General features: G+C 44.4%; 3 protein-coding genes across 7 annotated transcripts in view; 2 read left to right on the forward strand and 1 right to left on the reverse strand.

Annotated features, from left to right (window-relative positions):
• Positions 1-103: 103 nt before the first annotated feature.
• On the reverse strand, positions 104-4,429 carry LOC105023374 (zinc finger protein 81-like). Its single transcript, XM_010892521.3, has 2 exons — positions 3,450-4,429; positions 104-3,273 (listed from the first exon to the last, which is right to left on the reverse strand). Exons 1-2 carry the CDS (start codon positions 3,646-3,648, stop codon positions 2,087-2,089), a joined length of 1,386 nt encoding a protein of 461 aa, XP_010890823.1. The 5' UTR covers positions 3,649-4,429; the 3' UTR covers positions 104-2,086.
• Positions 3,907-13,979, forward strand: xab2 (XPA binding protein 2). Its single transcript, XM_010892520.4, has 19 exons — positions 3,907-4,023; positions 4,423-4,571; positions 5,341-5,464; positions 5,859-6,056; positions 6,918-7,052; positions 7,232-7,396; positions 7,636-7,780; positions 8,878-9,029; positions 9,282-9,401; positions 9,901-10,032; positions 10,244-10,375; positions 10,604-10,717; positions 11,002-11,164; positions 11,552-11,742; positions 11,834-11,956; positions 12,371-12,542; positions 13,026-13,152; positions 13,329-13,441; positions 13,720-13,979. Exons 1-19 carry the CDS (start codon positions 3,988-3,990, stop codon positions 13,785-13,787), a joined length of 2,559 nt encoding a protein of 852 aa, XP_010890822.1. The 5' UTR covers positions 3,907-3,987; the 3' UTR covers positions 13,788-13,979.
• A 2,281-nt stretch (positions 13,980-16,260) lies between these two features.
• camsap3 (calmodulin regulated spectrin-associated protein family, member 3) overlaps positions 16,261-25,216 on the forward strand; it is a 36,320-nt gene continuing 27,364 nt past the window's right edge. For all 5 annotated transcript variants that reach the window (XM_010892514.4, XM_010892518.4, XM_010892515.4 and 2 more), the window contains exon 1: positions 16,261-16,804. In XM_010892514.4, the coding sequence (XP_010890816.2) occupies positions 16,672-16,804 (133 nt within the window). In that variant the 5' untranslated portion in view covers positions 16,261-16,671. The remainder of the gene's footprint in view (positions 16,805-25,216) is intronic.

Here is a 25,216-nt window from a genome sequence, read left to right on the forward strand (position 1 = left end):
TCGTTGTACACAATGTTTGGAAAATTGCAATATCCTCAGTTCAGTCTCCAGTTTATCAGTCTCATAAATGACCAATGGAAAACACAGCACACTAATGAATGACTAGTTTGAAGACAAAAATCTTTATTCTGCATGTTGAGAAGATTATTTAAAGTCCCATCACACCAGGTCAACCTTAGGAATCAATCCATGTACATGTGGTTGAGTTTGAACATCAAGGTGCAAACTCAACCTTATCAAGGTTACCTTATCAAGGTAACTTCTGGAGTAACTTGGTGATGTCTGGTGTAACTTCCTTATAAACCCGTACAAGGAAAGATGGATATGTTTTACCCGAGGTTTACTGTCATGGCAATTTACGCTGCATCTCTAAACTGCTCCAAACAGGTTATCTTCATGTTTAATTTGATGTTACCCAACATAAGCACTGCCCTTCTACCCACAAAAAGGCTTGCACATTTGGAAGACCCAATCATCATTGTCGCACGGATTGTGGGAGCCATACTCTGAAGGTGAAGGTGTTTAGAGGCCGTGTAACTCTAGGTTACCCCGGTGATGTTCTCTAATAATGATTCACATCTAATTGAATTCTGTATATTTGCAGGCTTCTAGGGCCAGACGTCTCCAATGCCACTAGCCGGAGTAGGCTAATGCCCTAACTGTTGAACCTTGCTTTGTGATATTTTGCCAGCTGACATTTCATGTATTCCATTGGTGATGCTGAACATCTGAGCAAGAATACAGTAGGCTATGGCGTGCAGTTCGCAAGGTGGTAGTCTACTTGCTCTCACTAAACTGCTTGATGCATTTGTGGTGTTCCCATTTAAGCGTTCTAAAGATCAAGTATGCTTTTAATGCGATCGCAAATAATTAAAACAAAATACTTTGTCTATTCTTAAAATGCATAGGCTGGGCCTAGCCTACACACACACATTTGTTTTTCTCCATAGGAATCCCAAGAGTGATTGTGTGAATGACTGTACACATATCCCCATTAGAGCGCACCTGGGAGAACATGATGGTGGGTATGTCAATAGGAAGTCATTTCACAGCATTAATCTTAAGGTATTTGATCATGAAATTCATACAGGTAGCATGAAATTCAAAGGGTCAATTTCAGAGGTGTAGCCCATGTGTAGGTCGTAACTGAATTATCCTAATGGTTTTCACATATTAAGATAGACTATTTTACTTGTCCTTACATCTCAATCATACTACAAATAAAAGAAGAGTCTGTAAGCCCAAATAGAGAACATATGACAAGAACACTGCTTCCACAAGGTCGGCAATGTGCTGCCAAAAAAACCTCCCTGGCCTTGTTGGCCGCCACAGTGTTAGATTTGGCCGTTAACCTTTCTTTAAAGTCCTCATATCCTTACATTATAAACGTTAATTCTTCCGGGGGAAGAATAGGGAGGACGAGCCATTGTGCAAAAACAGCCAGCGTTACCGAGCGTGCCCCTTTTCGGCAAACGCACACAAACTCCAATTAAGTTAACACACATTCAACTAACAAACACCTTAATCACCGTTGTAGTACCATTTAACACCAATTTAGGCAATCTGAGTTTGTCAACCCTGACTTTCATTGATAACCCAGAGTTAAGACTGAGTAGGTTGAACTCCCTTCGTAGTATAGCCCTCTCATCAGCCCAGCAGCCAATTGAATGTATCACTGAGTGTATTATAATTTTTTTAACATAGCTTGGCACTCAAAGTACAGAATGAGCTGCTTAATAGAACCACGGTTACGTAAAGAAACTTTGGTGCTTTCTTTCAGTTTGCAAATGAATTCCATGAATGGACAAGTATCTAACTAGCGCACCGATTCCACAGACTTAGCAGTGGTTTCTCCAGAAGGACTCTGCCTCCTATCCAGGGGTAGTTACAGTATGTTTAGAATGTTCCTCTAGGGCTAGGGTGGTCCAGTGGTCTAAGCCGCTGCCGGCAGTGCCTATGGAACACAGAAGCACCGGTGCAAATCTGACCCACCGCTACTTCTGCAAAAACCCTCTCCCTCATCTTCCCTCTCAAATATAGCATTTAAAGAAAACAACGTGTATCAATCATCTTTCACACCAGTGTGTCATGTTGTATTCTCCTTCTTGTTGTGAACACTCTTCATGTGCCTTTTTTGGGATTCGAGCGCTTTGAAGCGTGTGCCACAGTCAGTGCAGGCATAGGGTCGTTCCTCGTTGTGCATCGTCTGGTGTTTATTCAGCGAGGTCAATGTGGCAAAACATTTATAGCATTCAGGGCAAATGTACGGTCTCTCCCCTGTGTGAATCCTCATGTGCACTTTCAGGTTATCACGCCTGTTGAAACCGCGGCGACAAACGGGGCAGGGAAACGGTTTGTCCCCGGTGTGAATCCTCCGGTGCTTCGTCAGACAATCGCTGGACCTGAAGCCTTTGCCACAGTCGCCACACCGATACGGTCTCTCTCCGGTGTGGATCATCATGTGCCGTTTTAGATTGCTGGTCCAGTTGAAACACTGACCACAGAAGTGACAGAATAGGTTTTTCATGTGTGTCTGCAAATGTTCCGTGAGAGTTAATCGGGACTCTAAATGTTTTCCACACACACCGCAGAGACAATCTGGGCCGGGGTCATCCGGGTGTTCTTGCGTGTGTTTTATTAAAAACACCACAGAGTCAAATTTCTCCCCACACAGGCCGCACCAGCAGGGAGCTGGAAGGGTTTGGCCGTTTGGGTCCAAATGGGGCAGTAACTCTGTGAATTTCCTTCCATTCTTCCAGATGCCACCGGACTTCTGCCCTGTTGTTGATTTCTGGGCTCTCTTTGATTTGAGTGGCTTCAACCTTACCCAGGGTTCTTTTTCCTTTACACTGACACCTTCGCTGAATTCCGTCGGGCTCGGAAAGCCGCCTGGGTTTACTGCGGAGAGGAGCCGAGGGTCACTGGTTGGGTCTGAAAATCCATAGCCTCCATCAGGCTCTGTTTTAATCTGTTCTGAAGAGGTGCTTGCTATGTCCTGTCCATATTCCTCATTTTGTATTAGGTACAGATGTGAGGGTGGACAAGTGTCTTTCATGTGACCATAGTCACTGCTAACACAGTCTTTACTACTGATGTACTCAACATGAAACGTCTCCTCCTGGTTGCTCCGCAGTTGCTCCTGTTGTTCCTCTTTAATATGTGCAGGCTCTTCTGGGTCTTCTCGACTCAGACCGGGGCTCCACTTCTCCTCACAACGCTGTTGCTCGGGATGGCCACCCTCTTCGAAGACAGTGAGCGATAACTGCTGGATGTCTGGAAAGGGGAGAAAAAAAAACTAAATTCAACTACTTACTTAGCCCATCGCATCGTTGAAATAACTTATACAAAATATCTAATTCAGCAATAAATATGTTATTCTCAAATAGTATTTCAAAAGATTGTTGAATAGCTTATATTTATGTCAACATACACGTATAAATGCTACAAACCTGTCGTGTTATCGTTATGTATATCTGGTGATTTCAGTGCGATCTCTAGCTGCCTCTGCAGACGGTCGTTCACCTCTTTCGAACGGCAGACTTCTTCCTGGTACTCTGCTATTGTTTTTTCAACAGCCCCAAATATCTCCTCAGCAGCTGCTGTTAAACGCTGGTTGAAAAACACTCTCAACAATTGGATTTTAGACATTTTAATGAAGCTGCTAACGCTAGCTAGACTGTTGTATGTGTTTTGATTGACGTGGCATTTGGAAACCTTTCACCTTCAGTTTTGGCCAATAGCGGTGCCAGAATATATATGTCTTGCGATTAGCTCGCCACCTCCTGGGCTGGAGGGATAAAAATAAGATTTTGTATATTTGGCAAATGATTGGACATTCTGTTGTGTGACCGTTTTACTAACCAATGATATTTCCAAAAGGGCGGGGTTTATTTTACGTTCGGAACACGTTGGAGGAGCCAGGAAGTTTTGCAACAATAATACAGACATTTTTAGGAACTTCTGGAGCTGCGGGTTTTAAAAACAAAAATGCCGTCTCTTAATGGGAAATCGGAAGTCATGTTTGTAAGTTTTTTTCTTCAATTTGTGTATTCTTTTGATGTATAGTACAATTGTTTTTTTAGCATGCTGTAATATGTTTGCGGCCTTCTCGAAGCATCGCCTCTAGATTTGAATGCACCGGCATTAGCTACCAGTTAGCCAGCCAGTCAAGACAAACGTTGACTTGCAGCTTCTGTCAAAACATTACGAACATAAACGAAGTCAGTAAAATCATATTTCTGACAATAACACCTATCTAGATACTTGCTTCCTGAGATAATGTACACTATCAGTAGTCTGTAGCATGTATTACCTCATACTGTACGTAGCCTTTTACTAAAACAACTCGTTAGTGCAACGTTGTTCAAACCACAGCGAAGGCAAAGCATCTTGTTGACCGTTTTGGGTGGCTGGCTTTCTCAGGAAGAAGATGACCTGCCTTACGAGGAGGAGATCATCAGGAATCCGTATTCGGTCAAGTGCTGGATGCGCTACATCGAGTTCAAACAGAACGGCGCCAAGTCCATTCTCAACATGATCTATGAACGAGCGCTCAAAGAGCTCCCTGGCAGGTAGAGGAAACATTTCTTACGTAACTACACCAGCTGTGTGTTCATAATGCCGACTGTGCTCTGTAGCAGAAACGTTTGTTTAAATTAAGCAAACCTGAAATTGTCCCATATGAACTCTGGTTGAAACGGTTTCTCTAACGATCGTATCCCGTCTACACCGAGCAATTCCCAGTCCAGTTCACGTGGACCCAAAGGAGGGCATTCATTCTTTTCTTTTTGTCTCAAAATGTTTCCACTTGTCACACCACAGGACTATGATTGGGGAAAAATACACTGCTACAGGTTCATGGGAAATTCTGTGATGTTCCCCACTGCTATAAGCAGTCTGTGTGTGTAACTAGAGTCAGGGACATTTCCTCCGTTAGGACCTGTTTCCCAAATTCAAACGAACCTTAAAAGCAGCCTAGAATATGGTCTGGTTTTTCTATAGACTCATTTTGTCATAGACTTATAACCAATTGAGGTTCTGTATTGAGTATCGTATTTAGTCCAGGACTTAGAGGTTTAGGGCTTGGCCCATGGTATTTATAGTTCTCTCCAGGGACCTGTCTAGCCATTCCATGTATTTGATTAATTCCAGAGCTGGCTGATCTGATTAGACCCATTGGCTAAAAATCAAGGCTTTTATTAATGAATCAGTTTTGCTTGTTCAGAGCTGCAATCAAATTGTTGGACCTCTGGGGGTCCCTGAGAAGACACCAAGAGGTTCCTCTGGGCTTTGCTGATCGTCATGGCTACGTGTTCACAGATTGTTTGTGTGACCTTGCAGTTACAAGTTGTGGTACAACTACCTGAGAGAGAGACGGAAACAGGTCAAAGGGAAGTGCATCACGGAGCCAGCCTATGAGGAGGTCAACAACTGCCATGAAAGGGCACTGGTCTTCATGCACAAGGTAATTCTTATAAACCTACACATTTGGTTCACCCTCTCATCCCCTATCCATAGGAAATACCCCTGCCCACTTGGGGAATGTCTGTGGCCAATTGTTAGCCTGACTGTTAAGGGACCACTACGATCTCATGATCAACCTGTTGAGCTCCTCCAAAAACAATGTTTAAAAAGAAAAGTTATCTAAAAGTGACCTCACCTCGCCTTTGATATTTTTCTGCAAATCCCAATCAAAGTGGGATTCAGGTGTGCAGAAATTAATTTGGGAAGTGGATGCCAGCCGGGAGGTTTTTTAGACGAATGATAAGGTGACCGGATTTTCCTGTTTAAGACGGGGAGTTTTTTTGTGTGATGTTTTTAGTATCTTCTGTAACGTGTTCTTCCCCGGGCTGCCTAAGATGCCGAGGATCTGGCTGGACTACTGTCAGTTCCTGGTGTCTCAGTGTAAGATCACCAGAAGCAGACGCACGTTTGACAGAGCGCTCCGAGCCCTGCCTGTCACTCAGCACCCCCGCATCTGGCCCCTGTACCTTCGCTTTGCCCGGAACCTGCCCCTGCCGGAGACCGCCATCCGCGTCTATCGTAGGTACCTCAAGGTAAGAGGTCACCGCCCCCGTAATATATATATATATATTACATAATATTTATGTTACGTCAATGCATTTGTGTCAGGTAATTTAGAGTTAAAGGTCCTAGAGAATAGGATGCATATTTTTCTCTCTTCTTTTTTTGCCCCTGGTCCTAATTTATAATTTAAAAAAAAATCTGAATCTGAAAGTAAAAAATAAAACAAGACATTACTAACATAAACAGTAGGTCTGGTAAAGACTGCTGTGTTACCAACCAATGTGTTGTTCACCTGAGAACCTCAATATGGCTACAGGTGGGTGTGTGTCTGCGCACGCAGTTGGCTGAGCAGGAAACCATTAAAGGAGTTCCACGCGTGTGCACTGGCCATTAGCTGTATGTAGACCTGATCTCCCTACTCCAGCTGTAAAATGATTGCATTGGACCCATTGTCTGCCGTGTCAGTGCTGGATTTATGTGACAGCCATTCGTTCTCCATTCTTGTACATGATCAGGTTGGCGTCCAACTCTCCACCGGCGTGATAGAAGAAGCTGAAGTAGTAGAACCCCTCAATGGGCACTGTAAACACGCCTGTGGCGGGGCTGTAGGGCCCTGCCGACGCTGGTGGAGACCATTCTATAGATCATTGTTGGCCTTTGAGAATGGGCCGGTGGCTTTCTCTGGCTCTCCCAGGGTGATGGAGAAGAGAACATTTGTCTTATTCACATTCCTCAGCTCTGCAAGCTTGCGCTCTGTGTCCACCATCGCGGTTTCCAAGGATGCTACTCTTTCCATGGCAGTTTGCAATTTTTGCTCTATAGCTGTGAAACTTCAAGGATACAGTAGGAGTTCTGTGGTCCCACCTCAGCTTTGTACTTTTCTACCCCAGCTGTCCCCGGAGAATGCGGAGGAGTACATAGACTATCTGCGTTCCTGCGGCAAGTTAGACGAAGCAGCAGTGCGCCTAGCAGCCGTGGTCAACGATGAGAGCTTTGTGTCCAAGGAGGGCAAGTCCAACTACCAGGTATATCATGTCTGACCTCAACATGCCACAATGCTTTTTTCCCTGCATGTCATCCATTCCTGGATAAATTGACAACTGACTGGTCATCTAAAAATTTCTCAAGACTCGTAATCTAGTGGATCGATAAATCTAACATTTTCTGCTTCATTTGCAATCGTGGCGGGCTTGATGGTGAACAGCTATGGCACGAGCTGTGTGACCTGATCTCCCAGAACCCAGACAAGGTGACCTCCCTGAATGTCGGCGCCATCATCCGCGGAGGCCTCACCCGCTTCACGGACCAGCTGGGCAAACTCTGGTGCTCCCTGGCGGACTATTACATCCGCAGTGGCCACTTTGAAAAGGTACCGGGCCAGGGATCATGTGGAAACGCCTTGGACCAGAGCTCAACAACATTGTGGTCCAATTTGGACATCTTCATGTGTCATGGTCATTTGGAATTCTGTATAAATACAGGGTCATATTGAATCTTGCCACCACATTGCCGCACTGTGACTGTGATACATGCCAAGACACTTTGCGGCGTGTTAACGGGCCTTTAAAGCACTCGCTAACGTGACTTCCTGTGCGGTGTCTCTCCTAGGCCCGGGACGTGTACGAGGAGGCCATCTTGACGGTGGTGACGGTGAGGGATTTCACCCAAGTGTTCGACAGCTACGCCCAGTTTGAGGAGAGCATGATCGCTGCCAAGATGGAGACCACCTCGGAGATGGGCAAAGATGAAGACGGTGGGGGGGGGTGTCATTCTGTTTGTCTTCTTCAGGGTCAGCTAGAGTCTCAGAATTTGATCAGGGGAAATCGACTCCTGGACTGGCTGTGGTACTGGGTTCTCCATCTTGGCTACAACCTATTTAAAAATCCCATTCACAGTTTACAGCAGCTAAATGCTTGTGTGTGGGCTCGCGGGTTCCGCGGGGGTTGACCATCACAGTCTAGGTTTGGAGCTTTGATGTTTGATAACGAGCCTTTTGACCATCACAGTCTAGGTTTGGAGCTTTGATGTTTGATAACGAGCCTTTTGACCATCACAGTCTAGGTTTGGAGCTTTGATGTTTGATAACGAGCCTTTTGACCATCACAGTCTAGGTTTGGAGCTTTGATGTTTGATAACGAGCCTTTTGACCATCACAGTCTAGGTTTGGAGCTTTGATGTTTGATAACGAGCCTTTTGACCATCACAGTCTAGGTTTGGAGCTTTGATGTTTGATAACGAGCCTTTTGACCATCACAGTCTAGGTTTGGAGCTTTGATGTTTGATAACGAGCCTTTTGACCATCACAGTCTAGGTTTGGAGCTTTGATGTTTGATAACGAGCCTTTTGACCAACACAGTCTAGGTTTGGAGCTTTGATGTTTGATAACGAGCCTTTTGACCATCACAGTCTAGGTTTGGAGCTTTGATGTTTGATAACGAGCCTTTTGACCATCACAGTCTAGGTTTGGAGCTTTGATGTTTGATAACGAGCCATTTGACCATCACAGTCTAGGTTTGGAGCTTTGATGTTTGATAACGAGCCTTTTGACCATCACAGTCTAGGTTTGGAGCTTTGATGTTTGATAACGAGCCTTTTGACCATCACAGTCTAGGTTTGGAGCTTTGACATTTGATAACAAGTCTTTTGACCATCACAGACTATGTTTGGAGCTCTTAACTGTGACTCAAGATAACAACCCTTTAAGGGGATGTTTAGGCGACGCTCCTAGGTCGTATGCCTAGCTTGAGCTTGAAATAGTTTCCGATTTGATCTCAACCGGAATAACCTGTAAACACAAAACAAAAGTGGCCTGTGTTGTTGTTCTGAACCCGTGTCTCCTAACCCTCTCAGATGACATGGACCTGGAGCTGCGTCTGGCCCGCTTTGAGCAGCTGATTGCCCGCAGGCCCCTGCTTCTGAACAGTGTGCTTCTGAGACAGAACCCCCATAACGTCCACGAGTGGCACAAGCGCGTCAAACTGTACGATGGGAACCCGCGGCAGGTGGGTCGAGGAACCGGGACGGGGCCTGCCTCGATCCAGCGAGCCTCTCTGAGTAGACGTGCTGATCCAGGACCGGTTCTTGATCAGCACATCCATGTTTGTCATGGACCAAGAGGCTCTGATCCTGGATTACGCAGTCCTACTCTGAGATGTTCCCTCACCTCAGGGTGAAAATGTATTCGCCCTGTCAAGCGCACAGGAATAAGTCAAGAGTCTGTGCTCTGATCCGTCTGTCTGTAATCTTGTCTTCAGATCATCAACACGTACACGGAGGCGGTTCAGACCGTGGACCCGATGAAGGCCACAGGGAAACCCCACTCCCTTTGGGTCTCCTTCGCCAAGTTCTACGAGGAGAACGATCAGCTGGACGACGTGAGTGGGGAACTGAATATATATATATATATATATATATATATATATTGGGTTTAGACTTTTTTTCCATTCTACGTGAAGTACTGCCTAGTGAAGTACTGCTTTGATATTTGAAAACGCATAGTCAGGCGTACTACTATCTGATTAGGGGATTAACATTGTAGATATACTCCATCATAGTAAATCATTAGTAAGGCAGTGAAAGGTTGCTCGTCAACATTTGTAAATGTTGGTGTCTAACTCAAATAGTTTCTTGAACATTGTGATCTTTTTTTTTTTTTTTTTTTTTAAACCAGGAAGTTACAGGAATATCTTCCAATAGTAGCCAGAACTTACGTTAGCCAGTCAGCGTTGACCCAGCATTGACCTTAGGCGCTCCAGAAATACTAGTAAACTGTTGATGAAAGAAGAAAGCACCTTATAAATGTCTCAACAAAATAACTTAAACGTTAAAATCATGTTCTCTTTGTATCTGTGTTTTTATTCTCTTTTCCGTCAGGCGCGGACCATCTTTGAAAAGGCCACCAAAGTGAACTACAAGCAGGTTGACGACCTGGCTGCCGTGTGGTGTGAACATGGCGAGATGGAACTGCGCCACGAGAACTATGACCAGGCTCTGCGCATTCTGAGGGTGAGACTGGCAGAACCCCCCAAATACGTCTGCCTTTTCCTCTAGGATATTTCTAATGCGTTTCAATCTGCTCCTACTGGCTGCGTGCGTGACTATTATGCCTGTTTATAATGTCTTATAACTTCCATTAGTGCCCCCCAACACCCCGTCTTACCTCAGGTGTTGCCATGCAGACTCTAACTTTCCCCTCACTTTCCTGCCCAATGCGTAGAAAGCCACAGCCATCCCGTCCAAGAAGGCTGAGTACTTTGATGTTTCCGAGCCGGTGCAGAACAGAGTGTACAAGTCCCTGAAGGTGTGGTCCATGCTGGCCGACCTGGAGGAGAGTTTGGGGACCTTCCAGGTATTGACGTCACTGGCCCCTTCATGCCGGGTTTCACCTCATATTGTTTAGCTTTGTGCGGTTGGTTCAATGCATTCGATTAGCTGCTTTTCTCTGATGCATCTTGTGAACAAGGATTGGCGCGTTTTAGGCACCAAGAACACATGTAACTACCGCCGGACATCGACGGCAACCAATCAATGGTGAACAACAACCCGTGGCTGTATTTCTGTCCCTTTTTTCCGTCAGTCTACCAAGGCGGTGTACGACCGCATCATTGACCTGCGCATCGCCACACCCCAGATCATCATCAACTATGCCATGTTCCTGGAGGAGCACAACTACTTTGAGGAGAGCTTTAAGGTGAGTCTGCCCACTCCTTAGCCCTTCAACACATGTCTGAGGGCGGCAGGGTTGCCTAGTGGTTATATACTCTGGCCAGTTACCGGAAGGCTGATAAATCGAGTCCCCAAACTGGCAAGGAGACAAATTTGTCGTTCAGTCCCTGAGCAAGGCGGTTCATGCTAATCGCTCCCAGGTCGTTGCTATTGATGACAGTCCTACTGAACCTGACCCTCCCGTTACCCTGGCGTCCACAGTCCTGGCCATTTTCAAACCCCCTCGTGGGCTGTGTGTTCTCCCCGCAGGCGTACGAGCGTGGCATCGCCCTCTTCAGGTGGCCCAATGTCTACGACATCTGGAACACCTACCTCACTAAGTTCATTGACCGCTATGGGGGCAAGAAGCTAGAGAGGGCCCGTGACCTGTTCGAACAGGCGCTGGACGGCTGCCCGGCCAAGTTCGCCAAGAGTAAGTGACGCGATGGTCAGGGGCACTGGTGTGTCCAGATGTCCGATGCTCGTCTGTGGGGATTGTTGTAGAGTGAAGACAAGGCTCCAGGTAACATTGTTAGTCCAGAGCTCTGAGAAATGTTAGTCTGTGGGTGGCATAGCAGTCTGAAAAGTGGGTTAATTAATTACTAGGCTGTTCGTTGTCTTTGTCTTACAATTAATGCAAACATTTTAGACATAATAATGTATGATGATGTGGTCATGATGATATGAGGGCAAAGGTAAGCAGGACACCAGGGTTGACACCCCTACTGTTACCACCAGTGTAACTAGGAAACCAGGGTTGACACCCCTACTGTTACCACTAGTGCCGGACGATAAGTTGACTGTCGGTTGTGATTGACAGCCATCTACCTGCTGTATGCCAAGCTGGAGGAGGAGTTTGGCTTGGCCCGTCATGCCATGGCAGTGTACGAGAGGGCCACGCAGGCTGTGGATGACACGGAGCGCCATCAAATGTTCAACATCTACATCAAGAGGGCCGCCGAGATCTATGGAGTCACCTACACGAGAGCCATCTACCAGAAGGCCATCGAGGTACGGATGACACACACACACAGGTGCATCTCAGTAGTCTACGTAAATCACATGATTGGTATTTATTTTAGTAACTACGATGTTCCTCCAGGTCCTTCCAGATGAACACTCCCGGGACATGTGTCTGCGCTTCGCTGACATGGAGAGCAAACTGGGTGAGATCGACCGTGCCCGGGCCATCTACTCCTACTGCTCCCAGATCTGTGACCCAAGGGTGAGCCGATGCACCACGACCTCCCACCCCAGGTCGTCTTCATGAAAACACTGTAGTCAAAAATTTTGAAACTTTGACAGGGGCGATGTTTTTTAATGGACACATCCACACCATACTTCCTGGTTTTACTAAGTTTGGCGGAAATAGAGGGCAATTACATTTAATGTATTTTTATTCAAAACTAATATATTACTTTTTTGGATTTTATTTTAATTTCTTTAAATATTTAATTTAGCTTTTTTATCATAGTTACATTGCAAAAGTAAATGTAAATGTAAAAAAAAATTGCAAACAGGACAGAATTAAGGAATTAAATAATCTTTATCAAAAAGATAAATTGTTCAATCGTAAAACTAAATCAGTATCTCTTATTTTTTTTTATTGCCAACTATCTTCCCTGATTCCCCCACCCAGATGACGGCCACGTTCTGGCAGACATGGAAGGAGTTTGAGATCCGTCACGGCAACGAAGACACGATCCGTGAGATGCTCAGGATCAAGCGCAGTGTCCAGGCCACGTACAATACGCAGGTCAACTTCATGTCTTCACAGATGATGAAGGCCACCACCAACGCCTCCGGCACCAGTAAGAACACACACACAATCTCAGACCTTTCCCCGGGCCAGATGGGGTTCAGTGTTAAGGCTAGTGTTAGTGTGTCAATGTGTAACTATGTTGTCCTGTTATTGGGTCCAGTCTCAGACCTTGGCTTGGGCCAGATGGGGTTCAGTGTTAAGGCTAGTGTTAGTGTGTCAATGTGTAACTATGTTGTCCTGTCATTGGGTCCAGTCTCAGACCTTGCCTTGGGCCAGATGGGGTTCAGTGTTAAGGCTAATGTTAGTGTGTCAGTGTGTAACTATGTTGTCCTGTCATTGGGTCCAGTCTCAGACCTTGCCTTGGGCCAGATGGGGTTCAGTGTTAAGGCTAGAGTTAGTGTGTCAATGTGTAACTACGTTGTCCTGTCATTGGGTCCAGTCTCAGACCTTGCCATGGGCCAGATGGGGTTCAGTGTTAAGGCTAGTGTTAGTATGTCAATGTGTAACTACGTTGTCCTGTCGTTGGGTCCAGTCTCAGACCTTGCCCCGGGCCAGATGGGTGTGGACGATATGAAGCTCCTGGAACAGCAGGCCCAACAGCTGGCTGTCGAGGCTGAAATGGACAAACCCAAAATCAAGGAGAAGATCCTGTTCGTCAGGTCTGACATTAATCTGTGCATTCCTCCATTCATTTAGCATCCTTTCCATTTCCATTGAGCACATAATGTCCGGTCATAATGGTTTTTGTATTTTTATAAAAACACATTAGGTTATGAAGTGAATACAAAGATGTAGGAGTCTTTAAATACCAGTTTTAATGTGTGTGTTTGTTTAGGAGTGACACGTCTCGCAGCGAGTTGGCTGAACTGGCCAAACAGGCCAACCCTGACGAGATTGATATTGATGACGATGATGAGGAGGATGGTGATGAAGACCAGGGCCCAGATGGTGAGTTTCAATTCCACCAGGGGGCAGAAAAGCTACAGAACATTCACATAGAAACAGACGGCTTGAAGACTCACCATATCCGAGCCTAGACCCCGTCCTACCTCTTAATTAAAGCTTTATAAAAAAAAAAAATAGACAAGTTCCATTTGGGAAGTTATCTCAGTACTTTTGAGGTCTTTTGGGCTGGTCTGGCGAGCTGTGAACTTTAGATGGGAGTAGGTTGCTGTTGTAGAGCAGGTGGTGATCTAAAGCTGTGTTCTGACTGCCCCCCCCCACAGAGGTGCAGCTGGAACAGAAGAGTGTCCCCACGGCTGTTTTCGGAGGGCTGAAGGAAGGAGAGGACTGAATACAGGAGGATGAGACAGTATCAGATCAGTCACCCAGATACGGCATCACAGGCAAACTCCCCTGCCACTTCTGTAAAATGTATGCTGAGAATAGTTTGTATTTTTTATGTTGTTGATCGTACGTGTTATTCATTCTGCTTTCGTAGTTTGTCAAGTGTGCACCCGATTAGTGAATAAAAACATTAAAATAAGTTGAAATGCTAATTGTTTTTAGTTTTTAAACCATTTAAATGCTCTTTCTAATTCACATAACTATGGAAATGCTTTTTTGGATTCCCAAAAACAATTGAAGTGCTCCTGTTATATTGAAAAATGTTAAGTGCTCCCTCTAAAGCTCAGGAGAAACCACATGGTGTTCATTATATGATGGCATGTTCAACGGATTTAAAACCTCTGAATACAGTTTCATAATAAACAGTGCCTTAATCTTTTTTAGTTTTTTTTTTATGGACCCCGCTAATCAAAGAGCACCTAGAGCCTATGAGGGCTTTCATATGTTAATTATTCTACAAATGCTCCTTGTCATTGATTTACTGATGAATGAAAACTAACCGTGGTTGTATTCTAACAGTACGAAGGCCTATCCTTCGATGCTTTAACAGTTTGATTCCAGACTTGTTTCACATGTTGAGAGACTGGAGAGAAGTTGTTATGGCAGTGGTCTCGTCTTATTACTCGCAGCGATTGTTCCGGATGCCGGAACGTACCTTATGTTGGTCAAAGTTGTTTCAAATGAGCTTGAAAATGTTCATCTTTTAATTCAAGTGCAAATGCCTGTTTCAGTTTTGCCTCCTGATGCCATTTTAGATTTAACACTCAAAATACTGGTCCAGGCTGCAATTACCCCAACGGTCAGCAGGTAAGTGAATAGTTTATAAAGGTGTTCCCATACATTTTATAAAACTACAAAATTACCGACAAAATGGCACTTACATTGCATTGGCTGTCGTGTGGCAGTGTCTTTAAAAGCTCTCCACAGTTCACAGTGTGATAGAGTAATATGGCCTAATTTGATGAGATTGTTGTCATTGAGATTGGCATCTATGACTGAGCTTGTTCACAGTGGACATATGAAATGCATGTGAAGACTGCTTTACCGACACCTCGGCTGCTGTTAGTCCTCTAACTCCATGGCAACAGGGTCTGTCTGTTCAGCACTGCTTCGCTTCAGCGAGAGCGAAAGCGGAATTTCCTGCCCTACAATAACACAGACGTTAAGCCTGGTGAACAGGAATGATTTAATTGGTACTGGAGCTGGGAGTTGTAGTAAGCTACAAGGGTCAAACTCATGTGGCCTTCTCATCCTCCCTGGCTTCTTGTTTTCTGATTTGGAATACCTTTCACTGTATCTAGCATTCAAAATGTTTTAAGATTTTGTAACACACACAGTGTTCTGAAGAGTGTGTTTTATATATTAGTGTATTCCAACACTAACCCAGGAAACTGTTTTTACTGATATATTAATATTATAATGAAAGGGAGAGAGAAAAAAGTTCTGCCCTTTTCTTTCCTAATTAGATTAAAATGTTTGAGATAATCTTCTGTCCAAAATTGCACCCTATGTACTACACTTTGCCCCACTACAGATCAGAACACTATGGGCCGTCTCCCTTTAATCCAGTGGCTCCTTGTCATAAGCAGTGCACTATATGATAGGTTTCCATTTGGAACACAGACACAAGGTAAATGTTGAGAGGACTATTGGACCTTCCAGACCGTCATGTGATTGTTAGGTCTGTGGCCCGCTGACTAGTCCGTCTACTAATGTCTCATCTTAAAATACTAACTGTAGATCGCTCGTATAAGATAATTTGCTAAATGAATAAAATGTTTTTTTTTTATTATATTGCAGCCAATCACTACACTTGCATATGTGAAATAGTCTACTGTTAACAACGTCATTCCACGATTACTGCAGATGTATAATCGCTATGGTCTGCAGTGACAAAGTAATGTCCCATGAGGAGCATGTTTAAAAAGTCAAAATCACCTAAAAACAACTCCATATTTGAGTTGATATTCCTTAATTGTGACTTGGCCATGAAACAATACATGGACCAAATCATTTAATTGATATTTAGCTAGTAGTGGCTAAAGCTAGCTGAAATGTGCAACGTCTGATTAAATAAAACTGAACCATTTATTTCAGTTTATCTTGGCTCACTGAATAATTTCAATGCTAGAAATTATAAACAAACTGTTAAATATTTAAATTCCCCTTTAAACAAATTCTCATAACATCTGCGGTAGGCCTACCCCTAACCAGCTGCTACGTAAATTATCCTAGAACCTGCCACGATAAGTCAGTTCTAACAAAAACTGTATCCCGTCTAGCCAAAACCGTCATGCACCTGTCTCAAGAGCGGTTTCATACCTCTATACCTGCTTTTGGCTTTCACACGCCTGAGATTCCGCCCACTTCACTTTTCATCAAACCCTATTGGCCAGTTGGCTGAGTGAGCGATGCCAGTTTGGAGCACCTGGAAATCAGTCATCGGTTGCGCTTCAACAGTGGGGCTCAAACCAAATGCTGAGCAATGCGGACTACGAAGCAGTGGAAATAATACAGATTTTCTTTAAGAAACCGACGTATTCAGGGCTCCTTTAAGGCTTAAAGACCGCACGCATTCATCTCATGACAGTCTTTTTTTCTGGAATCAGGGGAGAACGGACTATATCCTGAGCTGGGGCCGGCCCTGGTGCCTGGATATTTTTTCCTGAGAAAACGCTTACCCCACATCCGTGTTCCTATGCTCAGCCACAGTGCAATGGAATACGAAAAAGAAAACAATGAATGCTTGATTTGATGCCGTTTCTTGTACCAGTAACTATTTTCTAGTTATTTCACCCTTCCCGCAGCCACGGCCTGTCTACGGACTCGCTATGGTGGACTCGAACGCTACGAGGAAGACTTTTGTAGTCCCGGACATAAAACCTTTGGATCTGTACGATACTACCAGGGCAAAAATATGCGCAAGTGTGGGATGGCTCTTGGCTAAATCTTACGGCAATGCAGGTATGTAGCTTAGGCCAGTTGTAGATTGTCGTTTGCAATGTTCTGTTATGTGTTTTTCCCAACATTCCCTCCCCACCCGCCCCATGTATTCCAGCATTGTTCCCTGACAGTCAGTGTAATGAAAAGCGCATGCATGAAGGTGAACTGACGGCGCGCAATGTAAACTCAGCGATTTTGGGCACACAAAGAGTAGCCTACATGAAAGGTGGTAGAGAGCGTTAGCGGTATACATACTCTGCAGACCATTTTAACCAGAATAACTATATACATAATTTTACTATGCGTTATGCCTTACAATCGCATGATTTAGAAAAACATCCTTTAATGAAAATACGTTTTTTTTTTTTTTTTTTTTTTATCACAGCCTGTGATAGTAGTTAAGCCGATTTACGATTCAGCTCGATAAAGATCGCGACAAATAGATTGGTGCTTGAGGCACCACTATCGAATGGTAACGAGGCATCTGTTTGGACATCTTGCCTAATTTCAATCACCAATAATGGATCGAACCAGTATCATTGTCTGGCGACTGTGACAAGCGACTTGATAAGTGGTACTACAACCTGACCATAATGTAATGTTCACCACTGACAAAAACAGGCTGTGGTAAGGTCTGCTTTTAAACACAGGTCGACATTTTAAACATGTATCCAAACAAAAAATTACACGAGGAGTCGAGAATGCTCTGTTTTCCATAATAACGCCCATGGGATGGACTGAAAGCTCAGGATGCGCTTGGAGTCTGCTGAAACCATCCGGCCTGTCTCGATGACGCGTATACACACCCACTTAAGAGAAGCCCTTTGTTTATCACACGCCCTCGACAAGCCGATTTTTAGTTTCACTATTTTTTTTCATGCAGGATGCGCGCCTACTCCACCCAGATTAATGGAAATCTGTATGGAAAAGAAAAGACCCGGTAACCATAGACCAGGATTTACGCTTTATCCCAGTTACACAGTACACTGGGACCCAATATGGATTCATGAGTTAGGACTCCTGCACATAGTAAACTGACCAATATGGATTAATGAGTTAGGACTCCTGCACATAGTAAACTGACCAATATGGATTCATGAGTTAGGACTACTGCACATAGTAAACTGACCAAATGGATTCATGAGTTTCGACTACTGCACATTAAAATGGACCAATATGGACTTATATGCTAGGACTAATACACATAGTAAACTGTGACCCTAGAAGGACCACTCTGCCTCTATTTGGTATCTCTGAAATTATAACCTGTCTTTACATTCCTGAAATGTAAACAAAGGTCCCCAGGGTGCCAGGGATAATAGAATAGGCTTGGGAGGGAACACACACATTTTAGATTTGGTTAGGGTTTGACAGACATGGCTCAATTTGTACTTTAACAACCCTGGCTATGTGTCTAGTGTTATGCAATTCATGACCATGGGTTGAGATTGGGGCTGCCACTGTTCACTCCTGTTTGTGATCCTCTGCCTCTCTTCTTATGCATCAAGACAGCCTGTTGAAACCAACTAGCCAGCCACGCACTCGCTGTTGTCGGATGAAGGGCACTCACAAACCTGCTTTCAATTCCTCTGCCCATATTTTTCAAACCATGTTTGTTTATTGCAGACTTAACTATCTAACAGGGAAAAACATTTTCCCAATTGTGATTAAATTAGGTAAGGTGACTAATGGGGACATTTAGTGTTCGGTTTAGGGCAAAAGTTTCAGTTGGGTTTAGGGTTGGAATAAGTTAAGCCTAGTTAGGCTTTGGGGCTAGGATTGGGTTTAGCATTGGTGAAAGTTGTATTTCTTTTAAGGGCAATCAACTATTGTTGTGTCCCTGTTTCCATAGCTAATTGAATGTGCGTGCGTGTGTTGGCCTGTTTCTCATGTGTGTGCTGCCGTTCCCTGCATTGCCCAGGCCTGGTGACATCATCATTTCTTTTCCCAGAAACTGTAAGTTTGTGTGAATCACTGTTAACTAATGTCATGGCGACCGCTCATCTGCATGTGTATAGTGTTAGAAAGATAGTGTTGTCACAGCACCCATGCAGAAAGACATGTGGTCAGACAGACACACAGACTGGTCCTCTTCAGCCCTTAGGGCCAGTTAACCTGCCTATTGCTAGCAGGCTTCTTCACTCTCTGTTGCCATATGTCTGTGTGCACGCATCTGAGATGTGAGAAAGTCCATAATCCAGAATGTTCCCAGACTAAATTCACAGAAAAGGCACGGAGTGCGCTCACAGGAGAAGGCATGGGGGGCGCGCACGAGAGCGTGCTTACTAGAATTGACAGAACTGTGTAAAACAAAAGCCCTCCTTATCCCCCTTCCTATTAATTGGCCAATTCATTTTGTCTCCAGAGAGGGTGAGATAAAGCTATATATAGGAAGAGATTATATATAGATATTTAGAGAGAAAGATAGCGGGAAAATTCCTGAGATAAAACAAAGTTCCTCGGGAACAAAGGTTATAAACCTTTTTGTTTGTTCAGGATGCCTGAAACCCGTCTCTGCCTTGTGGCTTCCACCCCACTGGAACCGGGTCCTGTCCATTTCGCACCGAAAAGAAGAATTTTACCCGAAACTGGTTGGCCACCTGTAATTGTCCAATAGCAAAGGCCCACGTTTGTGTTTGCTAGTGGAGCATTCCCGGGAAACACAGCTTGCCTAGGATGCCCCTGTGATCTGTTGGATCGTGACTCATCACCCTCCACCTGGGGAGAATCTCATGTGGCGGGCCTCCTCATTCGCCACTGTGCCGCCACAGGTGTGTCCTTGTACCCTTCCCTTCGTGCACTGAAAAAACAAAACTAAAGGTGTCCAATAGGAGGAACTGCAGACTTTTTTTGCGTTTTCTATTCCGTAGCCTATTGTCTCAGTACTGGGTGCCCCAGTGAACACCACTTTTCAATATGAACCAAATTGGTCTGATTGGGAGGGTGTTCGGGCAGAAGTTGAGGAATGTCCAGTAAAGATCACAGCCAGGGCATGTTGTTTAATGGTTAGGAATGTGACAAAGAACCCAAAGGTTTTTTCCCTGAAGGTACTTTTCTTGCCCAAAGGCTAAGGATTTGCTGGCATCTCTTGCACATTCTAACATTTGTCCCTTAATCCACAATAAGAGAGGCACTAAGAGTGAGATTCAAGGGAGGATGCCAATGCTATCCAGAAAGAAAATCTGAAGGGGTGTTCAAGAAAGATGTCTCAACAAATTCAGTGTTCTCTAAACATATCCAGCTTCACAACCAGAAGAAACATTTGCAGAATGTTTGCGTCCAGAATGGCCGATCAACGTATAATCATATGGTTATGTATAGCGCAGATTGGTTCATCTGACAGCTTGCTTGTGCAGGCAACGTTTAAAAAGGTTGTCATGAAGATGATGGACATCATGGAGTCAAAAGATAGAACACAATATATTAGTATTGTGGAATACTACATTTTTACTGCTTATGATGATGTCGACGATGTTGAGTGCCTTTATTAAGTACCTCTCTGGATGTTCCGCAGCACTACTGGTACAATGTTATATCGACAGATAAGACCAATATGTAACTTTTTGGTAGATGAGAATGTTTTTTCCTCCACCCTGCCCACCAATATCAAAACCTCATCCAGAATCATGAAGCGTGGTGGCAGCAGCATCATGGTTTGGGGCTGATTTACTGCCTTCTTACTTTTTTAAATCATTTAGATCAATATCAGATGGTATTTCAGGAGCCATTTATGCAGGTCTGCATACAATGTTTCACAAACATTTTCTTGCAACTGTATGTCATCAAGATTTTTATTTTTCTCTCTCTGTCTTGGAACAAATGAAAATTGTCTCTTGCAGACAGTAGGATCAGTCCTGCCTTTCTGCTACGTCTGGAAGTTGCCAGAGACCTCAAGATACAATATGTAATGCAAATCCTGTGATTAGATTGCGATTTTCTAATTACCACTGATAACAATAAACAGACAAGGTAACAGCATATATTTAACGACACACGTAACACCATAATGGGACCACTACTTGTTGACATCAAACGAATTCTGCAGTTATTTATATTTGGTTTTTGAGGGGACTAGTGTAGCACCCTGAATCATGGTGGGGGTTGACGTGGAACGTTGGACCCCAGGATAACAGTGTTCAGGGCTAGTTACCAGTCTAAAAACAATCCCCTTCTTTGTCGTGGAAGCGGCGCATGTAATGAGCCTGCTAGGTATGGTGGGGGTTTAAATATATCTCCAGTGCATTTTCCCTGAAATATAAGCCTCACTCCACGGTTACAATGTGTGCCTTTGTTCCCAAACTGGTCATGCTCACCGGGATGCTTTTTTTTGATAATTTTAGTGAATTTTGTGATTTCAATTAAATCAAATGTTGTCTTGTGGATTTGTGTTACTTATTATTAGAGTTATTTTTTTCTGGGTAATCGTTAGAAGTTAGTCATACTTGACTGAATAGATACTAATATGACAATACTGGTTTTGGTGTTCCTCACTTGAAGCAGACCGCTGAAACGGCCTCTGTGTTTCCCCGCACTTCCTTAGCACCCTTATGCATATCTGAGCACTGAATTATTTAAAGTGGCCCCGTGTTCCTGAAGGGCTCTTTGCAGGGTAGCTAGACAACCCCTGGCCTCTGTTCTAATCAGGAAATGAATGGCTGTCTCCGTCTGCTGCTTTGCTCAAAGCCTTAATGAAAACAATGTGTTAATGTGTTCCCATGACAACGCTTCTCCAGTCTAATGCTAGACAGTCAGTCAACCGTCAGTCAGTAAGCCTGTCAGTAGTCCGCGCATAAGCCGGTTGGTTAGACTCCCATTCATTTAACCGGCTAACCAACCAGCCAACCTACCAGTCATTTAGCCGGCCCTCTAACCAACCAACCAACCAACTAGCTAGCAAACCAGTAGTTTAACCACCCTGCCAGCCAACCCGTCGTTTAGCCACCCTGCCAGCCAACCCGTCACTATAGCCACCCGCCAGCCGACCAACCCGTTGTATAGCCACCCTGCCAGCCAACCCGTCGTTTAGCCACCCTGCCAGCCAACCCGTCGTTTAGCCACCCCGCCAGCCAACCCGTCGTTTAGCCACCCCGCCAGCCAACCCGTCGTTTAGCCACCCTGCCAGCCAACCCGTCGTTTAGCCAGCCCGCCAGCCGACCAACCCGTCGTTTAGCCAGCCCGCCAGCCGACCAACCCGTCGTTTAGCCAGCCCGCCAGCCGACCAACCCGTCGTTTAGCAAGCCCGCCAGCCGACCAACCCGTCGTTTAGCCAGCCCGCCAACCGACCAACCCGTCGTTTAGCCAGCCCGCCAGCCGACCAACCCGTCGTTTAGCCAGCCCGCCAGCCGACCAACCCGTCGTTTAGCCAGGAAGAAGTTCTGTTGGGAGACACCTGTAGGCGACACTACAGAGGGGGTGTGGTGTATGGTCAATATACCATGGCTATGGGCTGTTGTGTTTAGCCAGTTGGCATCCAGGACATGCATTTAAAATTAAGCAATAAGGCAAGAGATGGTGGTGTATATAAGCAATTATTGAAACATCATGCCTAACAGCTGTATCAGCGATATACCACAAAGTCCGGAGAAGCCTTATTGCTATTTTAAACCAGCTACCCACGAAATTAGGGCAGTCATACCAGTGGAATATGGTCTCGTATCACAGCTATCAGCCAATCAGCATTCAGGATTCAAAGCACCCCATTCATGACGTGAATACAACCCTTCCACTGTCTCTGTTTACCTGGGTGTTTCGTCTCTGTATACTACTTGTCAAAATGGATCTACTAGTGGTATTACACTCAAATAGACATAACGCCAGTATTACGCATAGACGTAACGCCAGTATTACACTTAGAATATTACACATAAATATGCAGCAGTAAATAAAGTAACGTAATCTGCAGACCTCGTCGGGTATTTATTATTTTGTATAATTGTAAACGTTTTGGATGTATCGCGGGCCGGATAGAATGATTCAACGGGCCGGATCCAGTCTAGGGGCATTATCTTGCCCTTGTCTGCTCTTAGATCTCCAAGTGTGTAGGGGTCCATTTTTAGAATGACTTGCCTCATTTGTTTAATGTTTGGTTACAAACCCTCCCGCAGGACTATCCTGGCTATGCCGCACGTGCATGACCTTTGACCCCTCTCCTAGACCAGTAGATATTCCTGACCTGTGATAGTGGTGGTCAATAGGCTGCTGCCTGGACTAGTTAATATTTACGCACACACTCACACACACACTCTGAGAGTATACACACAGTCAGTCTAGTGTTTGCTGTCAAAATACTCAACATTGAAATCAACATCCTGGTGACATTGCATTTAGCGCTGACTCATCCTATTATACACACACACACACTGTCACTCACTCACCCTCTTGGACTCTCACTTACATATACAATTTCCTTTCTGTCTCTGAAGTGTTTTTTGTGGCATCTGCAGGGAGAATGGCTGTATTATGCTGTTTGAAAGGGCACAGGTGTGTTGCATTGCCTTTTGAAAACTCCTGTTTGGTTTTTTCTTCTGAACGCCTTTTTTCCGTCATTGCAGCTCCACGACTTGTCGGTCGGTCGGTCAGTGATGTGCTGACAGACAGGTGATAGAGTGGTCATTCATCTATCCAGGCTGATCCACAGGGAAATCGTGCTTGGATCGTGCTCATCTATCAGGCAGCCCCACGAGGCTTTGCATCCTGCTTTGCATTAGGGTTCAGAGTTTTAATTTTTTTTCTCCACAGCCACTTGGATGTTGTCGTGGTGCGCCGTGGGTTGAATTAGAGATCTTGTAAACATTGTTATTCCACGGATCTTGAAATTACTTGTTTGTGCGTATCAGTTGTCTTTCATTATCTTGCTGTGTATCTAAACAGTCTTCAGTCTATTCATGGGACAGTATTGGAGAGATGGGAAAGTTGGGGGTTGGGGTGGTGTCAGAGGGCAGCGGGCTGGACTTAAAACTATGGCAATTCATTCCTGGGCCCTAATCCAGTTTGTTTTAATCAGAGAAAGATGTTCAGATTGTGGTGGTTTTACGAGTGCTCATTGTTTTTTTTTGTAAATAATTATGTTTTGGTTTTTGAGTACACTTTACACTTTTTACAGGTGATGTTTGTAATAATTGTCTTTTATCTGCTACTTCCACTATTAAATTCACCCATTCAGTGAATTTATTGTAAAATTAATTGACTGGAATTGTCGGCCTCCGGTATTTTTGACTGGTGGTCCTCGTCCTGAACAGTGATGGTGGTGATTCCCTATTTAGACTACTGAGCAGCACCTATAAATTTAAATAATAGTCAGAATCCCCATAAAACCATGTGGCACAACTTGAAGATCCACTTCAACTAAGGTTGGTGTTTGATGTAGGCTAACACCGCCTCACCATTTTCATAATCGTGTAAATATCTAGAAGACTAGTGGAATTTTCAATATCAATATTGGTATAGTCAAATACCTTTTCTTGTAGAACTAATTTGATGGAAATATGTTGACAAACATCACCTTGTTCTTAAGAGATTTACCCATTTTTCAAAATGCTTAGCCAGATTAAGCTTAAACGCAACACAGGCCTTGCTTATGTCACAAATGAATGGTGAAATGCAGAAAGAACCAGCATCATGTTTTGCCGCTTGGCATCATGGGGATTGTGATGCGTCGTTTCAGTCCGTCGTTTAACGTCCATCACATGATGGCCTGTTTGCCTGGCATGTTTATTTGGCTAACAGTGCCCTGTCATTTAAAGTTGTCACACACGTTTGTCTCTTTATCCTTGTGACGAACTAACCCTGACCCCGAAATCCATGTTCCTTATTCCCTAACACTAACCTTAACCTCAGAAACCTTTTATGCCTAAACTAAACCTAGGCATTAGGCCTAACCCTAACTAGTGATGCCTAAACCTTAAAGTAACTCCAATTCTAACACCATGCCTAATTGTAAGTTTTATCTTAGAACCTACCCCTATGCCGGATATTGTATTTTCTCTAGGTGGGACTGGCAGAAACATTTTGGGGACCTATTTTTTCCATTGTCTTTTCTTCTGTCCCCTCAAGTACACACCCACAAAAACACACTCACAGGAAAATCTGCACACCCAAATGCAATATCTACACCTCCATGTTGTTCTGTTTGTATCAGAGCATCTCCCATAAGTACGCAGCTTTAATTTCTGCACCCAGACACTGTGATGTCTGTGGATGTGCAGAAGAAAAGTGAAGTGTGTGGGACATGTTTTTGGAATGTATGCCACATGATCCCTCAACATAACCATCCCCTACATTTAAGGAACCCTAATCACACAGCAACATGATTGTCGGGCCGATCCCTTTACTCTTTAATTTTCAACTACGTTGTTCTGAGTTGACTGTGTCATATACCTTGAACTCTCCTTTCAGACAAAAACTGTTTCCCTAATTGGGCTTTCAGCCCTCCAA

Source organism: Esox lucius, chromosome 11, assembly GCF_011004845.1.
Source record: "Esox lucius isolate fEsoLuc1 chromosome 11, fEsoLuc1.pri, whole genome shotgun sequence".
Lineage (NCBI taxonomy): Eukaryota > Metazoa > Chordata > Actinopteri > Esociformes > Esocidae > Esox > Esox lucius.